This window comes from Choloepus didactylus, chromosome 8, assembly GCF_015220235.1.
Source record: "Choloepus didactylus isolate mChoDid1 chromosome 8, mChoDid1.pri, whole genome shotgun sequence".
NCBI classification, from domain to species: domain Eukaryota; kingdom Metazoa; phylum Chordata; class Mammalia; order Pilosa; family Megalonychidae; genus Choloepus; species Choloepus didactylus.
This window is the reverse complement of record NC_051314.1, coordinates 10530104-10550155: the sequence shown is the minus strand read 5'-3', so window position 1 is coordinate 10550155 and position 20052 is coordinate 10530104. Positions and strand designations below refer to the sequence as shown.

At 58.9% G+C, this 20052-nt stretch overlaps 1 protein-coding gene and 1 long non-coding RNA gene across 2 annotated transcripts in view; one reads left to right on the top strand and one right to left on the bottom strand.

The window, feature by feature from the left end:
- Positions 1-5841, bottom strand: part of LOC119542526 (basic proline-rich protein-like) — a 56487-nt gene extending 50646 nt beyond the window's left edge. The window contains exon 1 of the mRNA XM_037847333.1: positions 5213-5841. Coding sequence (XP_037703261.1) covers positions 5213-5841 — 629 coding nt within the window. The remainder of the gene's footprint in view (positions 1-5212) is intronic.
- Positions 5842-6447: 606 nt separating this feature from the next.
- On the top strand, positions 6448-8928 carry LOC119543271. The gene is made up of 3 exons (XR_005218556.1): positions 6448-7117; positions 7592-7826; positions 8216-8928. It is a non-coding gene; the product is annotated as an uncharacterized LOC119543271 (long non-coding RNA).
- Positions 8929-20052: the final 11124 nt, after the last annotated feature.

Here is a 20052-nt window from a genome sequence, read left to right as displayed (position 1 = left end):
AGCTGAGGCTGCCTTCCCTGCAGACTGCAAATCAAAGTCCCAGGGAAGCCTCTGATTGGCTCAGATGGGCCATGTGCCCATTTCTCAACCAACTACTGTGCCGGGGGTGACGCAGCGTCTTGGCCCACCAGGATCTCCTGCCCACCCTGGGAGGTAAGAGGGGAAGTGGGTCCCCAGGACCCCTGGGTGACAAGAAGACAATCCCCTGAGGCCATGGTCCCACTCTGTACACACCTTCCCCCTCAGTCTCGGCACACCACACACTGCAGGATCTCTCTACCCATCCGTGCCCTGGATGTTGGTGGCTTGGCAACATCCCCACGGCTGGGTCCCCGGTGCCCACTCGGTGACCCCACAGAAAACACTGAAAATTTTTCGCCTGATTGAATGGAGGTCGGCTGTGCAGGAGCCTCCCGGCACCGGGTGTGTAATAATGGGTTAACCATCACCCCTGGCAGGCAGCAGATCTGCATTTTCACAGAGGCCTCTGGGGAACACAAAGCTTAAATGGCAGCGCAGAAAGCTGGGAAGGGGGTACCCACAGGGGGCCTTCCACAGAGCCCGGTCCCAGCAGCTCAGCCTGCAGGGGCCACTTGGCCAATCCTGAAGGGCTTGCAAAGGGGCTGCGGAGTGGAAGGGCTGGGCAAATAATTACCAAGGAGGCCCGGGAGGAGGCGGGGAGGCTGGCGAGAGGCTTAATGAAACTGCTAACGCGTTAGTGATTCCTGCCTGCTCGGGAAAGGCGGAGCAGCCAGCCATGTTGCCAGCCCCTGCGACTGTCTGCCAGGCGGCTGGGCACGGCACGCACGAGGCGGCAACAATAGGCACCTCTTCATCATCTGCCTCTCCACACGTGACTTCCAAAGGACAATCGTAATACATTAAAATTCAGATGGCAGGATATTTCAACACGTCTCCTATTAAATCGCGCTGGAGTCCATTCAGATGCATCATAAATAGAACGGCTAAAATACCGATCAAATGCAGGATCACAGAGCTCTAAGAACTGGAGCAAGTGGGGTGTCTGGTCTCACTTTTCCATTAGGAAAGTGGGGCCCCAGGAGGTTATCTGCATCCCAGGGACCAGAGTTGTTCCAGGAAAGCCTCCCAGCCCTTTAAGCCCTCCCACAAGCAGATCGCCCCTTCCTCCCCTCCCACAGGTCTTTTCACTCTCAGGAGCGCTCTGAGAGGTGGGCAGATGCCATGGCCCCCTTTGACAGATGCACCCAAAGTATCCTGCCCAAAGTCACAGAGCAAGCCTGAGGAGGCAGGAGCTCCACCCAGGGCTGGACTCCTGGCCCAGTGCTCTGTCCCCAACATGAGGTGGGCGCCCACTGATCAATGCAATCTGTACTGACTGTGGTTTTCAGCTTACAAGATCTCATTTCAGCTCCACTTGAGGAAATGGAGGCCTGGAGAGGTTGAGTGACGTGCCCAAGGCCACGCAGCTGGAAGGCCACTGAGCGAGGACTCAGAGCTGGTTTTCTGACTCCACAACCAACTGTTTTTTGTTCAAACAGTCCCCGGTGCATGGTGGGTACTTGTGACCCCCTGGCTGGCTGACGGAGAGATGTGGGGCCACAAGGAACCCGTGCCCCACATAATCAGCGTTCTCTGGACAGCAAACTGTAGGGAGGGCCAACTGCCAGCAGATGGGGCGGTCCCCGAGGCCAGAAATGACCACAGAACAGTGCTGAGCACTTAATATGGGGAGACCCCGATTGAACAAATGAGGAAACCGAGGCTTGGGGAAGTGAAATCACATGCCTTAGAAGTGACCCATAAACCTCAACTGGGTAGTGGCCCAGCTGAATCAGACTGGACCATCCCACTGGGTGGTCCTGGCCCAGCCACTGGCACCCCCAAGCTTGAGGGGGGCTCAAGAGGGTCCCAAGTGAGACCACTGACATGAGATACCAAGTGAGGTCCTCCATCCCTGCCCCAAGATGAGCAGGAAGCAGCTTCAGGGCAGGAAGATGGGAGAGGGAGAAGGAGGTGCATCTCAGGCCCTTTACACCTAGCAAAGCTCCCTCAATTCCTACAATGGTCGAGACCCGTCTGGGGGACCTAGTGGGCTGGGAACTCGATGACTAGCTGGGTCCCCATATCAGCGTCTGGTGCAGACAAGGTCTGCCAGGAAAGGCTGTACCATCTCCACCTCAAGAGTGTCCCTTTGGAACCTTCCAGATAACCCCAGCCTGGGGAGGCTCCTGTCTAGGGGTCCCAGCAGCTCATGCAGGCCTGTCCCCATCTGAGCCTGGGTCTGTTTCCCCAAGGGCACCACCAGAGGGCAAGGGCCACCTCTGCGGGTACAAGACTCCAGCACAGAAGATGTGTGATAAATGGACGGATGAATGAATGAATGAGAAAATGAATGATGGAACAAATGAGGCTGCCGGTCTGCTGCTTCCCGTGACGGTCTGCTCCCGCATGGAGGCCCCACCTCTGGCAGGTGAATGGGACCCCGACCCAGTTACACCAGCCCTGGCCCTCAGCGATCCCAGACAAGGAAACCAAGGTGCAGAGGGCCCAGGGCCTCACGGGAGGTCTCGTGTTGGGGCCCCCAGCCCCACACACTGCCCTGTTCTCATTTCCAAAGACAGGTCCACATGCGCTCCCTCGCCTGACTGATCCTCACCCAGCCCAGGGGGCACGGCTGAGCAGCCGGGATCCTACCCCAAGGTCACAGTCATCAGGCCGCAGAACAACGTCTCAAACTCAGACTGCTGCCTCCCCATCCCTCATCATGTCTTCCACACGCAGAGCTGCCTGCTTCCATCAACGCAGGGAAGAAGGGGAGGGGGAGGAGGAGGAGCCCCCCCAGTCCGCAGCGGGCTCCTTTCTGGTCAGGGAAAAGGCCTCTAATGAAGGCCCCGCAGATGCCGCTGCGCCGGCGGGCTCACCCGGGAGCCCGGGGCGAGCGTGCCTGCTCCCAATTAGCACACGGGTCCTCCATCAAAGCGCGCCTGGGGCCGGAGCAGGGGCAGGGGACGGCCCTCGTGGTGGGACGTGGGGGCCGCGCTCTCTGGCAGGCCTGGCCCCTGCCCCTTTGCCTTTCTGAGAGGGGGGAGCGTGCACCCCACCTCCCCCCCACTCACTCACACCCTCTCCAATCAGTCAGCTCAGGGCAGCCGCCGTCACCCCCGGGACGCACTAATGAAGATGGCCGACATTAATCTCTTCCCTCTCCCGACAGGTCAATTTATAGTTCCGTGGGGAGCCCTGGCGCCCGGCCAGAGGGCCTGACATAACTCTCCCTGCTCCCCGAGAGGACGGCGGGGGTGGGCTCCATGGGGCAGAGGGGGCTGGGGGCCCCAGGGAGAGGGCAGGGACGGCCCAGGCCACCACCCCTGCTCTGCCTCTGCGCCCACATCAGCTCCCCAAAGCCAGGTGGGAGAGGCCTTGGCCCCCAAATGCAGCCGGCTGAGGGTCACAGCCTGCAGGTACCTGGGGGCAAATCCGGGGCCCTCTGCTGACCCCCAAGAGGCAGGAGGCCAGTGACTTTCTGCTCCCTGCTGTACCCCCATGGGGTCTGGAGAGCCCAGCTAAGGAGCTTTGGTCCTCTGTTTCTGACAGAAAATGTCCATTCCTGGAAGATCATCACACCAGCCACTGTGGGCCAGCCCTGGGTGCACCTTGGGGACATGTCTACACAGGACCCCACCCCAACCTCCCAGAGCCCCCGGAACGGTGGCGAAGGAGGCTGACATGGAAGCTGGGAAGATGCATTTACCCCACCCACCCGAGGAGGAGCTGGGAGTCTGGGAAGACCTCAGGGAGGAGGCCCCAGCTGGGCCCTGAGGAGCAGCAGGAGTTCAACAGGCCAGAAGACCCTGGGGAGGTAGGGGGGGTGGAATGTACATGAGCCAGAGCCCACCTCAGGCAGCTCTGCAACCAGGGGCCCTCCACTCACAGGGGTGAGGCTGGGAAGGACGCAGCGCAGCAACAAGCTCAGGAGCGTGGCCTAGTTTAGATTTGTGGACAGTGGAGGAGTTCAGAAGCTCAGAACTGAGTTTATAAAGACATTTTTGGCAACAGTGTCCCAGACTCATGGCAGAGACAGAGAAAAGGGAGGTTAATGCCCAGGACAGAATGGAATGGGGGGAGAGGCATTTGAGGGGCAGACACAGTAGCTGGCTGGGCAGGAGGGCAGTGAAGGGTGTATGGGAGGCCTGTGGGGTGACCTGGGTAGGGTGCTGGCTTTGGTCTGGGGAAGACAAGGAATCTTAAGAACCTGGGAAGGTCCCAGCAGGCCCCCAAACCCAAGCCTGGGCCCAGGAGAAGCCAGGCCCCAAATGCTGGCCCTGGATTCAAAATTCTGAGCTGTGTTGGACAACTCCTGTAGAGGCAGATCATTTTCTCCGGCAGAGGTGAGGCCAGGGGCCTGCACTCTGGGAGGAAGCAGGGGCCTGGAGAAGGCAGGGTGTGGGGTTCCACAGCCCACAAGGATGGACAGGGCCTCACTGCCCCTCTTCCCCAGGCCTGAGTCTGCTCCTGGCAGCGGCTCCAGGAACCCCTGCTGAATGGATGGCCCCTCCCCACCTTCTCCCCCTCCTTGAGGCTACCCACAAGTCTCACCTAATTCCCTCAACATCCCTGGAAATCTCCCCATTTTCCTGAGCGCAGAGGCCAAGGCCAAGAAAGCTAAGGGACTTGCCCAAAGCCAAACTTCTTGACACTAGAGTCAGGATGGAGCCATGGTCCAACTGACCCAAAAACACACACTCTTAAGAAACCAGAGAAAAAGAACAAGGCCCAAATAAAGAAGCCTGGCGCTCACAGTGGCTGCATTATGGTGGTGGGACAATGGATGATTTTTTCCTCTTTTCTACAATGAAATATTCATAGGCCGCACTCAGTGACCGGGGCTTAGCGGGGCGAGCTCGGGCTGTAGCAGCAAGCAGCCTCGGGGTCAAATCCTGGCACGGCCATTTGCCAGCTGGGGTCCCCAAGCAAGCTACTTGGCCTCCCTCAGTCTCCGTTTTCTCATCTACTCAATGGGGACGAAGCCCCCACTCAAACGAGCGGGTCACGCCCGGCGCACAGTAGGCGCGCAGTCCGGGCCAGCCTCTGAGCAGCACGCCCCTGCGGCCTCGCCACCTGCCCGGCCTCCAGCGGGAACTTGGGACGCCCCCACGTGCCAGACGCCGCCGCTGAGCGAGCACCGGGTCCCACCCCCTCCGCCCCCGCCCCGCCCGCGCTGCCCCCTTACCCTGGCGGCCGGAGGGCCGGCATCCGTCCCGCAGGAGAGCCCGGGCAGTGGGGCCGGGCTCCGGAGCGCGGGGCGCGGGCGCGGGCAGGGCGCGCGGGGGCGCGGGCCGCGCGCTCCGGGCCGTGCGCCCCGCGGCCGCCGCGTCCTCGCCTCCAGCGCGGGCCCCGTGCGCCCCGGCCGGCCCGGGGGCAGGCCCTGCGCAGCGCGGCGCCGGGTGGGGGGCGGGCCTCGCGGGCCCTGGAGAGGCGCCCGGGCGGCGCGGGCTCCCGGCGGGCGCGGGCGGCGCCGCTGCGGTGGCCCCGCTGCTGAGTGGTGGGACGCGATTTACTGGCTGCAATTCCCGGCGCCCCTCGATGGCACTTAAGAGAGACCGGGAGGGAGCCAGGGAGAGCGGGCGGAGGACGGGCGGGCGGGCGGAGGAGGGGCGGCGGGCGCAGTGCGCGCCGGCGGGGGAGGGGCGCGGGCGGGGGCGGGCGGGCGGGAGGTGGGGAGAGGCCCGGATGGAGGCGGCGGGCGGCCGCGGCGCGCCGGGCTTGGGGGTGGGGGGTGCTGCCTCTAGCCCCCGCCCACCCGCGCTCAGGATCCCCCCACACCCTGGCGCAGCTTGTGGGGGTTAGGCCAGCGCTCATCCAGTTGGCCCATACCACCCCGCTCTTCCCCTTTACCCCCCTCCACCACCATCCAATCGGCCCATTTCTCCCCACCTTCCCCCTTCAAAATCCTCCACTACCTAGCCGGCTCATTCCTACCCAACCTCTCCCGTCGAAGACCCCCTCTCTCTCTCTCTGCCTCCACCCCCAATCACCAAGGCCAACCGAGATCAGAAACTCGTGGCCTGCAGGCCCAATCCACCCCGAAGCCATGCTTGGTTTGACCCACCATAGTATTTTTTTTGCTTTTAATTAGAATTAATTCCCATCATTTACAAGTCGGAGATTTTCACATAAAAATCCACATTTCCAGCTTAGTATGGAAAATAGGAGGCTCTGGAAGAAGCCTGCCCTTCCCGCACTGCCGCCCACAGCAGTCTTGACCAAACAGTGGTGGGCAGCTGGCCGCAGTCCCCAGGCCCACCTGCCCGGGCCCTGAAAGCTTATGCGCCTTCCTGCTCCTGCTCGGAGCCCTTGTGGGCCCGGATCCTTTGCCTTTGCAGGCCGCCTCTGTGGAATTCCCACCCCACCCACCCTTAAGGCCCTCTCTGGGAGCCTCCAGCCCCCCCCCCCCCCAGCTGCCCTGAGAGCCCCAGGAGGTGCTGGCGCCTGCCCCTCCCAGCCAGGCTCCTCGTGGGTGGCACACTACCTCCCAAGGGCCCTGCTCTCCGGCTGGCCCTCCCCAGCTGGCTCTGGGCCTGGCCCAGAGTAGGTGCTCGGTAAGTGCTGGCTGAGCAGCAGCAGAAGCAGCATGGCCAGGAGAGGGATTCCACGAGGCCGCCTGGGCCATGGCAGCCACAGGGCACCCATCCCTGCAGCTGATGTTCATTTTAAAAGCCCCAAATGTTCATTTGGGGCGGCTCTCCTCAACCAAGGAAGCTAACGATTTCTACGCTTCATTTTTCTTCACCTTAATCCCACTGCCAAGGCCTCAGGGCCTCTGCTGCCACTGCCCTCGCACTGGCACCTGGTCCTTTCCAGAAGGTGCAGTCAGCCTGGGGAGGGTCCAGAAGGGTCAGGGAGTGCCCAGCTGAACCTCCCTGGCACCCATGAGGTCCCTGCCAGGTCTTGGCATTACAGGGTCTGGGGGCATTATGACGAGACAGAGTGACTCAGACAGCCCTCCCTGGGCCCTGCGCAGCCCTGATGACATCCCCGGCAGGTGTCTTGGGTCCCCCCTCACCGTGCTGCTTCCTGAGCAGAAGACAAAGCTGAGCCAGGCAAGAGCTGGCCCTTTCCAGCCACCAGACACAAGGTGGGTTTTACTTATAATCCTTCTTATAAACCCAACCCATCATCTGCATCCCATTCTACAGAAAGGAAACAGGTTCAGAGAGGCTGACCATGTACAAGGTCAAAAGTTGATGGGGCACTAAGGTGGGAGACCCAGAGCACATCTGATCCCAGGAAAGTGAGACCCCTCCTCGTTGACCATCCCCTCACCACAGGCTGTGGTACTGCCTCGGAGACTCAGGAAGCAGTCCTTGCTCGTCAGCTGGCACCCATGCCCAAGTCCCACGACACCTCCCTGGGTCTCAGTGTGCCCATCTGCGATGTGGGGGAATGACTGCACCTCTGTGGGCCTTTGTGAGCACAAATGAGACAGCAGCCTGGCAAGGAGCAGGGAGAGCCAGCCAGTGAGGTGCTCCAGCTCTGGGGTGAGCCAGCCCAGGCTTCCAATCCTCCCTTCCTGTCTTCTCTGCTGGGACCGCCCTCCTCCCCTTCACAGGTTGTGTCCTCAGTTTCCTGATTTGTGAAAAGCACAGGGATGGATCGACAGACAACCAATCAACTCAAGAGGCTGTCCTGAAATGATGCACATGGAACCACTTAGCCCAGCCTGGCAACCATCAAGCTCAAGGCTTGTGACTGTGATGACCAGGGAGACTGGAGAGGGAGCGGTAAAGAGGTGGGCCCTGGAGAACTTACATCCCAGCTCCACTGTGCCGGCTGTGTGGCCTTGGGTAAGTTACTAAACCTCTCTGGGCCTCAGTTTCACTGCCTGTAAAGTGGGGATATTAACAGCAGTTTCCCACCTCACTGAGTTGTGCTGAGGGTAAAATTAGATCACTGAGGTCCAGGGCTTAGAACAGAGTCCTGCCCGGTAACGCTCAGGCAGGGTTAGCTCATGTCACGTTGCTCATGAGACTCTCCTGTTGTCCTTCTGAGACCACAGGGTGTGATTTTTAGTTCAGAAAATGATCAGGCAGACCTGCATTCAGGTCGCACCACCACCAGCTGCACGCAGTCTACCAGCCGGGGCCCTCGGTGCAGGCCTCGCTTTCCTCAATTGAAAAACAGAGACATGGCAGCCCTGTAGCAGCAGGCTCTTCATGCCTCCCCCTCCCACCAGCTCCAGGATGAAATGCAAACAGCTCAGCTGGGCCCGCCAAGCCCCACGGGACCGCAGCTGCAGCCTCACATCATGGCTGGATGGGACCCCTGGCCCAGGGCAGCTCCTTGTCCCCTGGTCTGGAAGCTCTGCAATTGCCTGACCTGCAGGCCTTGAACAGCAGTGGGTGGCAGGAGGAAGGGGAACCAGCTGAGCTCCTCTCAGGGCCCAGGACTGTACTGGAGGCCATGGAGGGGGCCCACCAGGAGAGAGAGGTAAGGGACCCTCAGAGACGCCAGGGGGCCTGACAAGGAGCTGTAGTGTGCTCAGGGGGCTGTACTGTCCGAGCTGCCTCAGCCCTGCCACCCCACCCTCCACGCTGTTTCCCGTCTGCCAAGCCATGATCTCCAGGGTGGTAAGAGTGATAGTGAGTGAGGACACCAAAGGGCCTGCGGACATTTGTTCCTCCTTGCTCCATGGTTCTCCCTGGGGCCTGGGGTGGGATGTGGTCACCCTCTGTGCGCCTGGCCCCAGCCAAGCTCTCCTCCCCCCACCTCACTCTGCTCCAGTCCCATGAGCCCCCTAGAGCCTGCCAACCTGGCTCCTGCCTCAGGGCCTTTACATGCTGCTCTTTCCACCCGGAAGCTTGTGCCTCCTTCGCAACCCTGATGTCACTTCCTCAGATAGGCCCTTGCGGATCCTCCAGTGTCAGGAGCTCCCAGCTCCCCTGTTTTACTGTGTTGTTGGGAATGATCATTATTTTAAATCATCATCTTTATTCAGCTTTTGATTGTCTTCACTCTCCCTCCCCCAAAAGAACACAAGCTCTGCAAAGTCAGGGATTCTTGTCTGTCTTGATCACTCCTGTACCCTCAGCGTCTAGAACAATGCAGAGCACGTAGTAGGTGTGCAGCAAACATCTGCAATGAATACAGATTTGCAGATGGTAACAGGAACTATCAGAGTGGGACAGCAGGGAGCTCTCCCTGGGGCAGCTCTCCTTCCCAGGAGCCAGCTCAGTCCTGCTGCTGTCTCCTCTTTATCTCAGTCCCCCACAGCACAGGAGTCCTCCCCGCTCTGCCGCCGGGAAGCTTGTCACTGTCACGGCAGTGCCACTGGGCCTCTCGGGCGGGCGAGGGAGGGACCCGGGCAATTTTCCGGCTCACGGCTCATTCCAGAGCTGCCTGGTGACACAGACGGCCCCGCAGGCTCAGGGAGGCCCTGTTCTGGCAGATGCAACCCCAGGCCCGGGGGGGTGGGCGGGCCTGGAGGGGCTTCCAGGCGGAGCCCCAGGATGGCATCGGGGGCTGGGCTCCGGCCCCCAGCTCCCGTCCCTCTCATGCGCGTGGCACTCCCCCGCTACAGTTTACAAAGTGCGTTTGCAGACATTATCACGTCGGCTCCTAAACGCCCCCTAAAAACCACAATAAATCTCTCGCTCTGGCTCCCGAGCCCACCGGCTGCTGCGCAATCAGTGAGCAGAGGGGCCTCCGGGCCCAGCGCCTGCCAAAGCCGACGCAGCGCCAGCAGGGGCAGAGGGGGGTCCACGTGGGCGGGCGGCAGGTGGCGGGTGGCAGGCCCAGCTGGGGCACTGCGGGAGCAAGGAGCAAGCCCGGAGGCCCAGTCCTGGAAAAGAGGAAAATGGCCTGCTGTCTGGACCCAGCACGGCTCCTGGGAGAGCAGCCAGTGGCCTTCAGCCTTGGTGGTGGGGGGCAGTGGGGTCAGCGGCATGGACCGAGGGGTGGGGAGCACATGAGCAAGGGGAGAGGAAGGCTCCTGCGTGCTGGGGAGAGCAGACAGGAGGCCAGCAAGGACCCAACACTGATCACAGCCCGGCACCAAGGCGGGGACAGCGGGCCCCAGCTGGCTTCTCACCTGCTTTTCGCCTCCAGATACAGCCCTCGACCAGTTCCCCAGAGGCCTTTGCCCACGCTGGTCTCCCCGTGGGGACTCGTTTGCAGCCCTTCTGGAATCTCACCCTCCGAGGACAGCTGGGAACTCCCTCACCTGTGGCCCACCCCCCAGCACCCCCTTTGGCCCCCAGCTATGCCTGTGCCCCTCTCCCGGAGGGTCCCCCACCCTCGGAATTCCTGGATCCGTTTTCCCTGTACCTTGTGCCTGTGTCTTGCTGCTTTTGCAGTGGCCCAGTGCCCGATGTGCACAGAAGGGGTGCATGATAGCGAATGACCGAGACCTAAGCCATGGCTGGGGGTGGAAGCCGGGAAATGTCCAGCCCACCAGGTTGGCAGAGGAGGTGGGATCCCACGTGGCCCAGAAGGTGCCCAGCCCAGGGTACCCACAGAGAAAGGATGCCCCAAACATCTGAGCCGAATCAGCCTGGGCCACGGTTAGATTTTGTTTTGGGTTTTTTTGTTTGTTTGTTTTTTGTTTTTTACCATTTCCCTTGATTCTCAAAGTTATGGGAGCTCATCTTACAAACAGTGGAAAGTTCAGGCAAGTTTAAATAAGCAGGGCGAGGGGGGCCCGGCCCGAGGGGGCTGCGGCTGACCTGGCAGGCGGCCCTCCCGCAGCGCAGGCCGGGCGTCCCTTCCTGCCGCCCGCCCGGGGGACGGCCACAAGCCGCCGGCAGACCCCGAGGCCGCAGAAGGGCTGGCCTGTCACAGCAGTGGCTGTGTCAGTGTCACAGTGGGCACGGAGCAGGTGCTGGCTTCTCTGCAGTCCCCTCAGAACGGATTCAGCATTTTCCCTTTTCCTTGAGATGAAAACCAGCTGCCAAGCCAGGGCTGGGGCCTGTGGTGTCTGGAGCTAGTGCAGCAGCAAGAACGAGAGACCTGGGGGCTGGGGGCAATTCATGGGGCAGAAACCCACCCTCCATGGACACTGGAGCCCCTCGAGAAGACCCCTGAGACCCCAGCCCCTGGGCCGGGGAGTATGCAACCCAGGGAGTCCCAGGGCCTGTCTGCTTGGCCGGGCAGCCCAGCTCCAACCCCCTGAGGCCCAGCCTCTTCTCCTCCCTCTCCCCCCACAGAGCCTGGTCCCAGCCACCCGTAGCTATGCCCCAGACCCCCTTTCTCTCACCCCCCAGTCCTCATCCAGGCTCTTCCCTTCACCTGGAAAGCCGGGCCTCCCCTAGCCATCTGGCAAAATCTACCCTCCGAACTCAGCTTTTCAAGGTCCTTCCCCTGGGAGCCTTTCCTGACACGTGGCCCCCAGCCCCCTTTCTGGGGCTCCAGGGCCTGTTTCACCACTTATTTCCTTGAACTCAGGTTTCCTCCTCCAGGGCTTTGGCCCACAGGCCCCGGAACTTAGGGATGGGCCTTTGTCCAGGCTCTGAGGCCCACGGCCTGGCCCAGGGCTGGAATTGTGAGCTGCACCGTTTGTGTTAAATGCTGCCCAAGCAGACCCCAAAGGGGCTGAAGGGGGTGGGGGGGACACGCACTGGGCAGCCAGTGAAACCTTGCTTTGAAATGTAGGTTTGGGGACCCAGCACCGAGCTTCCTGCCACTGGGCACCTTTGTGTTTGGGACAAGAACAGAGGATGCTGAGAGGAGCAAGATGGCCCTCCCAGGCATCCCCAGGCCCAGGAGCTGGGACACCAGGAGGGGGCCAGGAGTGACTCCACTCCCAGAGCTGGCTTTGCTCACATCTTCCCACCTTCTTTGTGGCCTCCCGGGATCAACCCACCCAGTCTCCCCACCTCGGACCCTGTTGAGTTGACCAGAGAGGTTAGGAGTTTGGCCTGAGGCCACACAGCAAGCTTGAGGCTTGGGCTCCCTGCCCAGTGCTCCCCCACCCCACCCTCACCACTCTCAGTTCTCAGAACTGGCAGATTCAGAAGAGGACACGTTACGTAGAGGAAGTTGGGAAGATACACACAGATGACACATACCCACAGACCAGTCGCAGTTCCACTCAGGTTCCTACCAGAATCACAGATGACACGCCTGGCACATGTGAGCTCCAGCCCAGGCCCGCAGGAGACCACAGACTTTCACAGCTCTTAAGCCCCTTCCCAGGGGCTTTCCACTGCACTTAAAATAGTCTCCAAAAAGCAAATCAAAACCACAGTGAGATACCACTTCACACCCACTAGTATGGCTATTATTAAAAAAAAAACACACACAGAAATAAGTATTAGCAGGGATGCAGAGAAATTGCAGTCTTCATACATTGTTGATGGGAATGTAAAATGGGATAGCCACTGTGCTAAATAGTTTGGCCAGTCCTCAAAAAGTTAAACTCAAAATTACAAAATTACCATATGACCTGGCAATTCCACTCCTAAGTATATCCCCCAAAGAATTAAGAGCAGGGACTTGAACAGACATTTGTACATCGATGTTCATAGCAGCATTAATCCCAACAGCCGAAAGGTGGAAGCATCCATGGACGTATAAATGGGTAAACAAAATGTGGCATATCCACGTAAGGGAATACTATTCGGCCATGAAAAGGAATGAAGTTCTGATCCATGCTACTACTAGGATGAATCCTGAAAACATCATGCCAGGTAAAAGGAGCCAGACACAGAACATCACATATCATTTGATTGCATTTATATGACATGTCCAGAACAGAAAAATCCATAGACACAGAGAGTAGACAGGTGGCTGCCAGGGGCTGGGGGTGGGAGGGAATGGAGAGTGACCGCTAAGGGGTACAGGGTTTCTTTGGGGGATGGTGGAAAGGGTTCTGGAATTACATAGTGGTGATGGTTACACAGTTCTGTGAATATACTAAAATCCACTGAATTGTACAATTTAAAAGGGTGAACTTTATGATATTTGAATCTCAATAATGCTGTTATTTAAAAAAGAAACAAACGCCTAATGGGGCAGAGCAGGGTCTCAGGCAGGGGCGTACTGGAGGAGAGGAGAGGCACACTGGGGAGGAATTTGGGAGCCAAAATAAAAGTGACTGGGGGAAAGGTCAGTGTGGGGGAAAGTGAGTCCAGGAGGCAGTGGGTTCTGGCAGTGCACAGGGCAGGGTGGGGGTGGGAACATTTCTCGAGGCAGAAGCACTGCAGAAGGAGCCCATCTGGGGTGAGGTTGTCCGAGGTGGCTGACTGTGGTCCCCCCCCGGCCATCCACATCCATGCTCCTTGACACCTGCCACCCAGGGTCAAGTCTCAGCACCCCCTCCCCAGCCAAGGCAACAGCCTCCTGCCTCTTCGTTGGCCTCCCCACCTCAAACTTCTCGTTCGTCTTCTGCAGTGCCACCAGTTAAGGATCAGCACAGGGTGGGTCACTCCCCAGCTCAGAAACCTTCCATGGCTCCCCACTGCCTTCAGAACAGAGGCCAGATGCTCCAGCCTTGCCCACCTGGCTTTGCAGCCTCCTCTCCCCAGCCGTGACTCCCGCGCACCCTGCCAATCCCGTGCTCTGGCCGCTCCATGGCTTCCCACCTGAAATGCCCTTGTCCCTTTTGTGCATCCTGGGAGCCTTCCTCCCTGAGCCTCGCAGTCCGGAGACTGCAACTCAGCCAGTGTTTTCTGGAACCCAAACCAGGAGGCCTGACCTGCCCAGGAGAGTTTTCTGACAGTGACTTTATTTGAAATGACTCAGAAATGTTTAACGATCAAATCACATGTAGTCACAAACTTGTCAAACGACCTTGAATTGGAAAGAATTAAGACTATCCCAGGAAATCCTGACCTTTGGTCCCCAGTCTGTTCTGGGGAGCAGCTGCTCCAGGCCCCGATGCACTGGATGTAAAGTCCATGAGAGCAGGGCCCCGTCTGTCAAGTCCATGGAGGCTGCCGCAGTGCCTAGGACAGTGTCCGGCTCTGAGTGGGGGCCAAGATGGTGCTGGACGGGGTGACAGGGAGGGGGGGTGGGACGGAGGGGGAGGAAGGGGCTGAGGGCGGTGGAGAAGAGGAGGAACAAATGGGTGGGGAGGTGGGAAGTGGGTACAGTTCCCACTGGCCGGCGGGTCACTTTAACTCCAGAGGACACGCTCCCCTAGGGCCAGGATGGGATCCCAGCCTCTGTGGGCTGTGGTGAGGGGGAAAGCCCCAGCTCTCTAGTCCACAAGGGGCTACTGGGGCCCCCTCTTGGCCGAGGGCATTTGTCTGGGAAACAAACACCCCCACTGCTCGCATTTCCTAGACCCAGCCCTTCCCCAGTCTATTCTCAACTCAGCAGCCTGAGGGATGCTCCTGAGCTCACCTGCACCCCTGTTCCCCCCAGTGTCCCCCCAGCACACTGGCCTCCTGCTCACTCCCTGAAGGTGCCAGGCTGGCTCCCCTCCAGCCTCTGCCCTCGCTGTTCCCTCTGCCTGGCCGACAGCCATCCTATCACCTCCTCCACTTCTTTGGCAAACGTCACTTTGTCAACGAGGCCTTCTCTGGACACCGTCTTTAAAATTGGGAGCAAACAAACAAACAAACAAAAACCATGTCCTGCCCCTTCCTCCTCCCTGTTTTGTTTCTCTCCTTAGCACTTACCACTTGTACTGGTTTGGATATATTATGTCCCCTAGAAAAAGCCATGTTCTTTAATGCAGTCTTGTGGGGGCAGATGTGTTAGTGTTGATTAGGTTGGAATCTTTGGATTAGGCTGTTTCCATGGAGATGTGACCCACCCAACTGTGAGTGACACCTTTGATTAGGGTGTGACCTCTTGATTGGATGTTTCCATGGAAATGTGGCCCCACCCATTCAGGGTGGGTCTTGATTAGTTTACTGGAGTCCTATAAAAAGAGCTCACAAACAGAGGGACCACAGAGCAATTGACAGTGACATTTTGAAAAGGAGCTGCAGCTAAGAGAGGACAAAACGCCCCAAGAGCAACATTTTGGAGAATCCCATTTTGAAACACTACCTGGGAGCAAGCAGACACCAGCCATGTGCCTTCTCAGCTAACAGAGGTTTTCCGGAAGCCAATGGCCTTTCTCTAGTGAAGGGACCCTATTGTATATGCCTTACCTTGGACACTTTAAGGCCTTAAGACTGTAACTTTGTAACCAAATAAAGCCCCTTTATAAAAGCCAATCCATTCCTGGTATTTTGCATCCCCGCAGCATTAGCAAACAGGAACGCCAACCTTGACCACCGTACATTTTACTGCTTCATCATGATTTTTGTCTGTCTCCCTTCATCAGAATGGGATCCTCCCAAGGACAGGGATTTGTCTATCTTGTTCACTGCTGTGTCCTCAGCACGAAGCATGGGGTCTGCAGGGCACATATGAGGGGCCCAGTAAACACATGCAGAACGAACGAGTGGGTGAATGATGAATGAATGAACCTCTCAGGTGTCCTTCCGAGCTGACCTGCTCCACTGCTGCCCTTATCCCATGGCCACCAACAGCTGTCCATCCTCCCTGCCCATCCAAAGTGCTTGAAAGAGTCCCCTGTCTTCCTGGCCCAAGGACCCTCAGGACACAAGTGCCCCCACTCACCCACCCAGGGCTGCCCACACTCTCTCGGAGGCAGTCAGAGGATGGTGCAGCCACAGGTGGGCCCCAGTGTTGAGTTCAAGGGAAGAAAATACAGGGCTGACCCATAACCCCGCTTGGTTCAAAAGCACCTTCTTCAGCCAGGCCCAAGTGGACCCCATCAGCTGGGGCTGCCTCTGAGCACCAACCCTGGCCACTGCCACTTCGCATGTCTCCTGTTCTTCTCCCCATTTTAATCCTCCACATTCATTTTCCTAGTTGAACCTCAGATCCAGCCTGGCCAGGTTGGCAGAATGGACAGGGTCAGGTTGTGGGGTCACTGGACAAAGGAGAGGTCACATGAGTTGCCCAAGGTTGCCCAGCAAGGTGCTGCCCATACCCAATGAAACTGGACGGAGAGTGTAGAGTCCTCCCTTGCTCCCCCCACTGCATCAGGGGTACCCAGGGACCTGAGCCAGAGGTGGGGAGCCCCCACATCCCATCTGACTCCATGATGGGGCCGAGGGAGGCTCCATTGCTGACACCTTGGACACCAAGGCAAATGCATCGATGAGCAGGGACAGCTCACCCTGCAGCATTTCACAGGGATTCCAAGGGAGTGCAGCTGCAGAGAAGAGTCGGATGTGGCCCTGGAGACCCGGCTGTGCTTGCGGGCCACAGAGGTCACGTGCGTGTACGTGTGGGTGGGCATGCACACACATGCGTGTGCACGTGTGTGTAATACAGGGAATGGGACTCCTGAGCTGACAGACCGCGTGGGTCCCCAGATCCACACACTCTCACCTCAGCAACTCCAAAGGGTGCCCTGGACAAAGAGGAGAGGACCCAGGAGGAGAAGGGGGTCTGTCTGGACCATCAGGAAGGGGCATTGCAGGACAGGGTCCTAACCAACACGCAGCAGAGCCTCATCTCTCCAGGCCTTGACTATCACAATGGGTCCAGTAATTCCAGCATCACAAGGAGTCAGGATCAAACGACATGATATAGGCACTCACACACAATAAATATTCTTAGTTTTGTTAGAAATCAAATTGAGCAAGAGAACGGGCTGCCCATTCATTCCAGAGGTGGTTGCCGGCCCCTCTGCCTTGCTATGAACCGGGCACTAGACACAAGGCCCTGCCCTCGGGGGATTCACAAATACTGATGAAGATGTGCAGGAACATGTGTGTCCCCAGCTGGCCGACTTTGCTGCTTTACAAGCACAACCTCATTGAATCTCCTTGGGAACCCGGCAAGTTGGGAGCTGCCACTCTCGTTCTGCAGATGAAGGAACATGGAGAGGTGGGGCGGCTTGTCCAGGATCACCCAGAAGGGGAGAAGCTGGGATTTGAGTCGAGGCTCTTACCACCTGCTCAGTTGGGACAGGAACCCACGCAGCTCAAAGCGGGGCAGCCTGGGGGGGCTGCAGGAACACTGGGGAAGGCGCAGCATTCAGGGGATGGCTGGGGAGGGAGTGGCAGGGGCCACCATGGCACAGGGACTTAAGGGCTTGAAGTCTTGGACAGGAGGGAGGGAGCGGGCAGGGGACAGCCTCTGCCTATGCCGTTTCCTGTCCTTGCATGCTGGTCCCCTCACTCTCCAGCCTCCGTGGTGGCAGGCAGGATTTAAAGTGGGCCTGCTGGACACCCAACCACCTACCTCTCCTGCTGCATTGCCCTGCCTCACAGAGAGGGTGGGACTTAAGCCTGGAGGGACCGAGCTTAGAGAAAGAGACTGTCAGGAAGAGTGTGGTGAGCAGGGGGAACAGAATGTGCAAAAGCACAGAGGCAGAGTCAGGATTTTGCCTGGGCCTGTCCTCTTCCACAGCCTAGGGTCCCATTTCACTCCAGGACTCTGAAGCCAGTGCTCCTTCCATGGCCCTGCCCGAGGCCTGGCAGGACACAGAGGGACAAGGCTCACTGGCTTGGTCCTGCAGCCCTGGGCTAGAACCCCGGCTCTGCTACTGCAACGGCTGAGATTGTGCTCAGGGCCGTGGTGCCGATTCAGGTGACCACATGGGGAAGATGCTCCAGGCTCAACAGAGTAGTGTGAGGTCAAAGCTGAGTGGGCCCTCAAGTGCAGGGCCATACATGCCCCGGGTCTGGTCCCTGTTGGGGACAGCAGGGCTGTCCCATCACTGTCCTGCCTGCATCTCTGCTCACTAAAGGAGGGAATGGAGAAATGCAGCCCATTAGCAGGAGAAGGGCCGCATGTCTTTGCACATTCTGTTCCCCCTGCTCACCATGCTATTCCTTGTACCCTCCTCTCTACCCTCAAGACTTAGGTCTCACCCTCTCTCTGAGGACAGGCCATGCAGGAGAGGCACAGGGCTGGAAGTCTACTGATGGGGAAACTGCCACAGCCAGGAACATACGGCGGGAGAGGGAGGGGGAATTTGAACCCAGGCCTCTGCTGTTCCTCCTAATGCCTCTCCAGGCAGCAACTCTCAGCACCTCAGACCTGCCCCCCAGCCCATCCCAGCCCACCAAGCTGCCCCGATGTGTCCTGCGCTTCCCCACCTGACGGTAACCCCACGCTGCAAGACCTGCCCTTCTCTTCTCCCACCTGTTCTTCCCCAACCCTGTCCTCAGCACTTGGAGCACCCTGCCCATCCAACCTCCACCTCCCCCAATTCCTCTTCACCTCCCAGGTCACCCCAAGGATGCCCCCTCCTCCAGGGAGCTGGGCCAGCCCCTCCTCCACGCTCACTCTTGGACGCTGCTCTCTCGGCCTGCTCTGGGAGGCTGGGGGCCTGTCTCCCTCCAAGGCTAGGGCTCTGTGGCAGGGCGGGGGATCTGAGGCCTCAGCACCCAGCACCGAACCTGGCACAGGCCAGGGCCTTGGAACCTGCTGTGTGAACGAATGAGCTGTCTCTGCACGGCATCCATCCACCGATCCTCTCACTTAGCCAAGTTCAGTGAGTGCCTGCCCGGTGTGAGGACCAGGGACAGAGCAGTGAGGACACAGGCTGGGCCCTCCCCAGGGCAGCTGACGCTGCAGCAACAAATGCAGGCGTGGGTAACAGAAGGCCAAGCGGCGGTCAGCACCGTGCGTGCAGCAGTCAGGAAAGGAGAGGGAGGGGACAGTGGGCAGGGAGGACCTCTCTGAGATGACTTTTGAGCAGAGCTCTGGAGGAGGTGAGGAAGGGAGCGGCATAAACAGCTGAGGGAGCAGGAGCAGCACATGCAAAAGTCCTGGGGTGGGAGTGCACCTGGCACACTGGAGGGACAGAGAGGGGGGCAGTGAGCAAGGTGGGGGGGGTCCCTGAGGCCAGCAAGGGAATGAGCTGGGGCCTGGCAGGGGTGCACAGCTCAGACTCAGGTTCTAACCAATTGCTCCAGCTGCTGCATGGAAAATGGGTTACCGGGGGCGAGGGGAGCAGGGAGACCCACGAGGAGACACTGCACCCATCCAAGTGGATGATGCGGGTGGTAGCAGTGGACGTGGAGGGAAAGGGCCAAATGGCTGATCTATTTCGAAAGCAGAACCAGTGGGATTTGTGGGTGGGTTGAATGACAGAGGAGAGGGAGAGAGGAATCAAAGATGACCCTAATGATTTTGGCCTGAGCAAGTGAGTGGACAGGTGGAGGTGCCATTCTCTGAGAAGGGAGAAGTTGGGGGGTCGGGCAGGTTTGGGGGTGAATTTCAGGAGGTCGGTTTGTGACCCACAGGCCATCAAGTAGAGATGTGGGAGAAGGTGCCAGCTGGATAGCTCTGGGGCTGGGAGGGGCCCAGGCTGGACGCAGACACCTGCTAAAGGAGTCCCCGACACCGCACACATATTAGGTGCTCAGTAAGTGCCTGCTGACCTGGCCTGCAGGGCCTTGTGGGAGACAAAACTGGCACAGCCCAGCTCCAGGCCTCCAGGAGAGGCAGACAAGGGGCCCCCAGAGCCAACTACAGAAAGTTACCCCTTACAAGGGGCACGTGCCAGCCTTGCTTGATGGCACGGTGTGAGGGTGATCTGGGAAGGCTTCTTGGCTGAGGTGGCATAGAGTCTTGGTGGACAGAAGGGGGTGGGCACTCTGGGAAGGCAGGAGCTCCTGCGTCAGGGGCGAGGGAGACAAGAGGAGGAGCAAAGGCCCAATGGAGTCAGTGGGGCTGGGGTTAAATGGATGGAAGCAGGAGCCCAAGCCCCTGGTTCCGATCCGGGCTCTGGGACCTTGGGCAAGATACTTAACTCCTGAGGTCTACCTTTTTGCTTTCATAAAATAGGAATGATAATCATACACCCCTCATGGGGTGGGTACAAGGATCAAATGAGGGGATCCATGGAAAGTGCTTGGTAAACGTGACCTTTTCCATTAGGTTCCCATTCAAAGAAGGTGGCATGCTCTGGCAGCCCAGGAGGACGGACACAGCAAGGGAGAGGTCAGTGTGTGAGGCCCAAGTGTGAGGCAACCCTGGGGTCCCAGATAAGGAGGGAGACTTTATTCCCTTTGGGCACTGGGGAGCCATGGAAAGTTCTGTGCAGAGAGATGAGGGGGTGTTTCATTCAGTCCTTGATTATCCATCCCC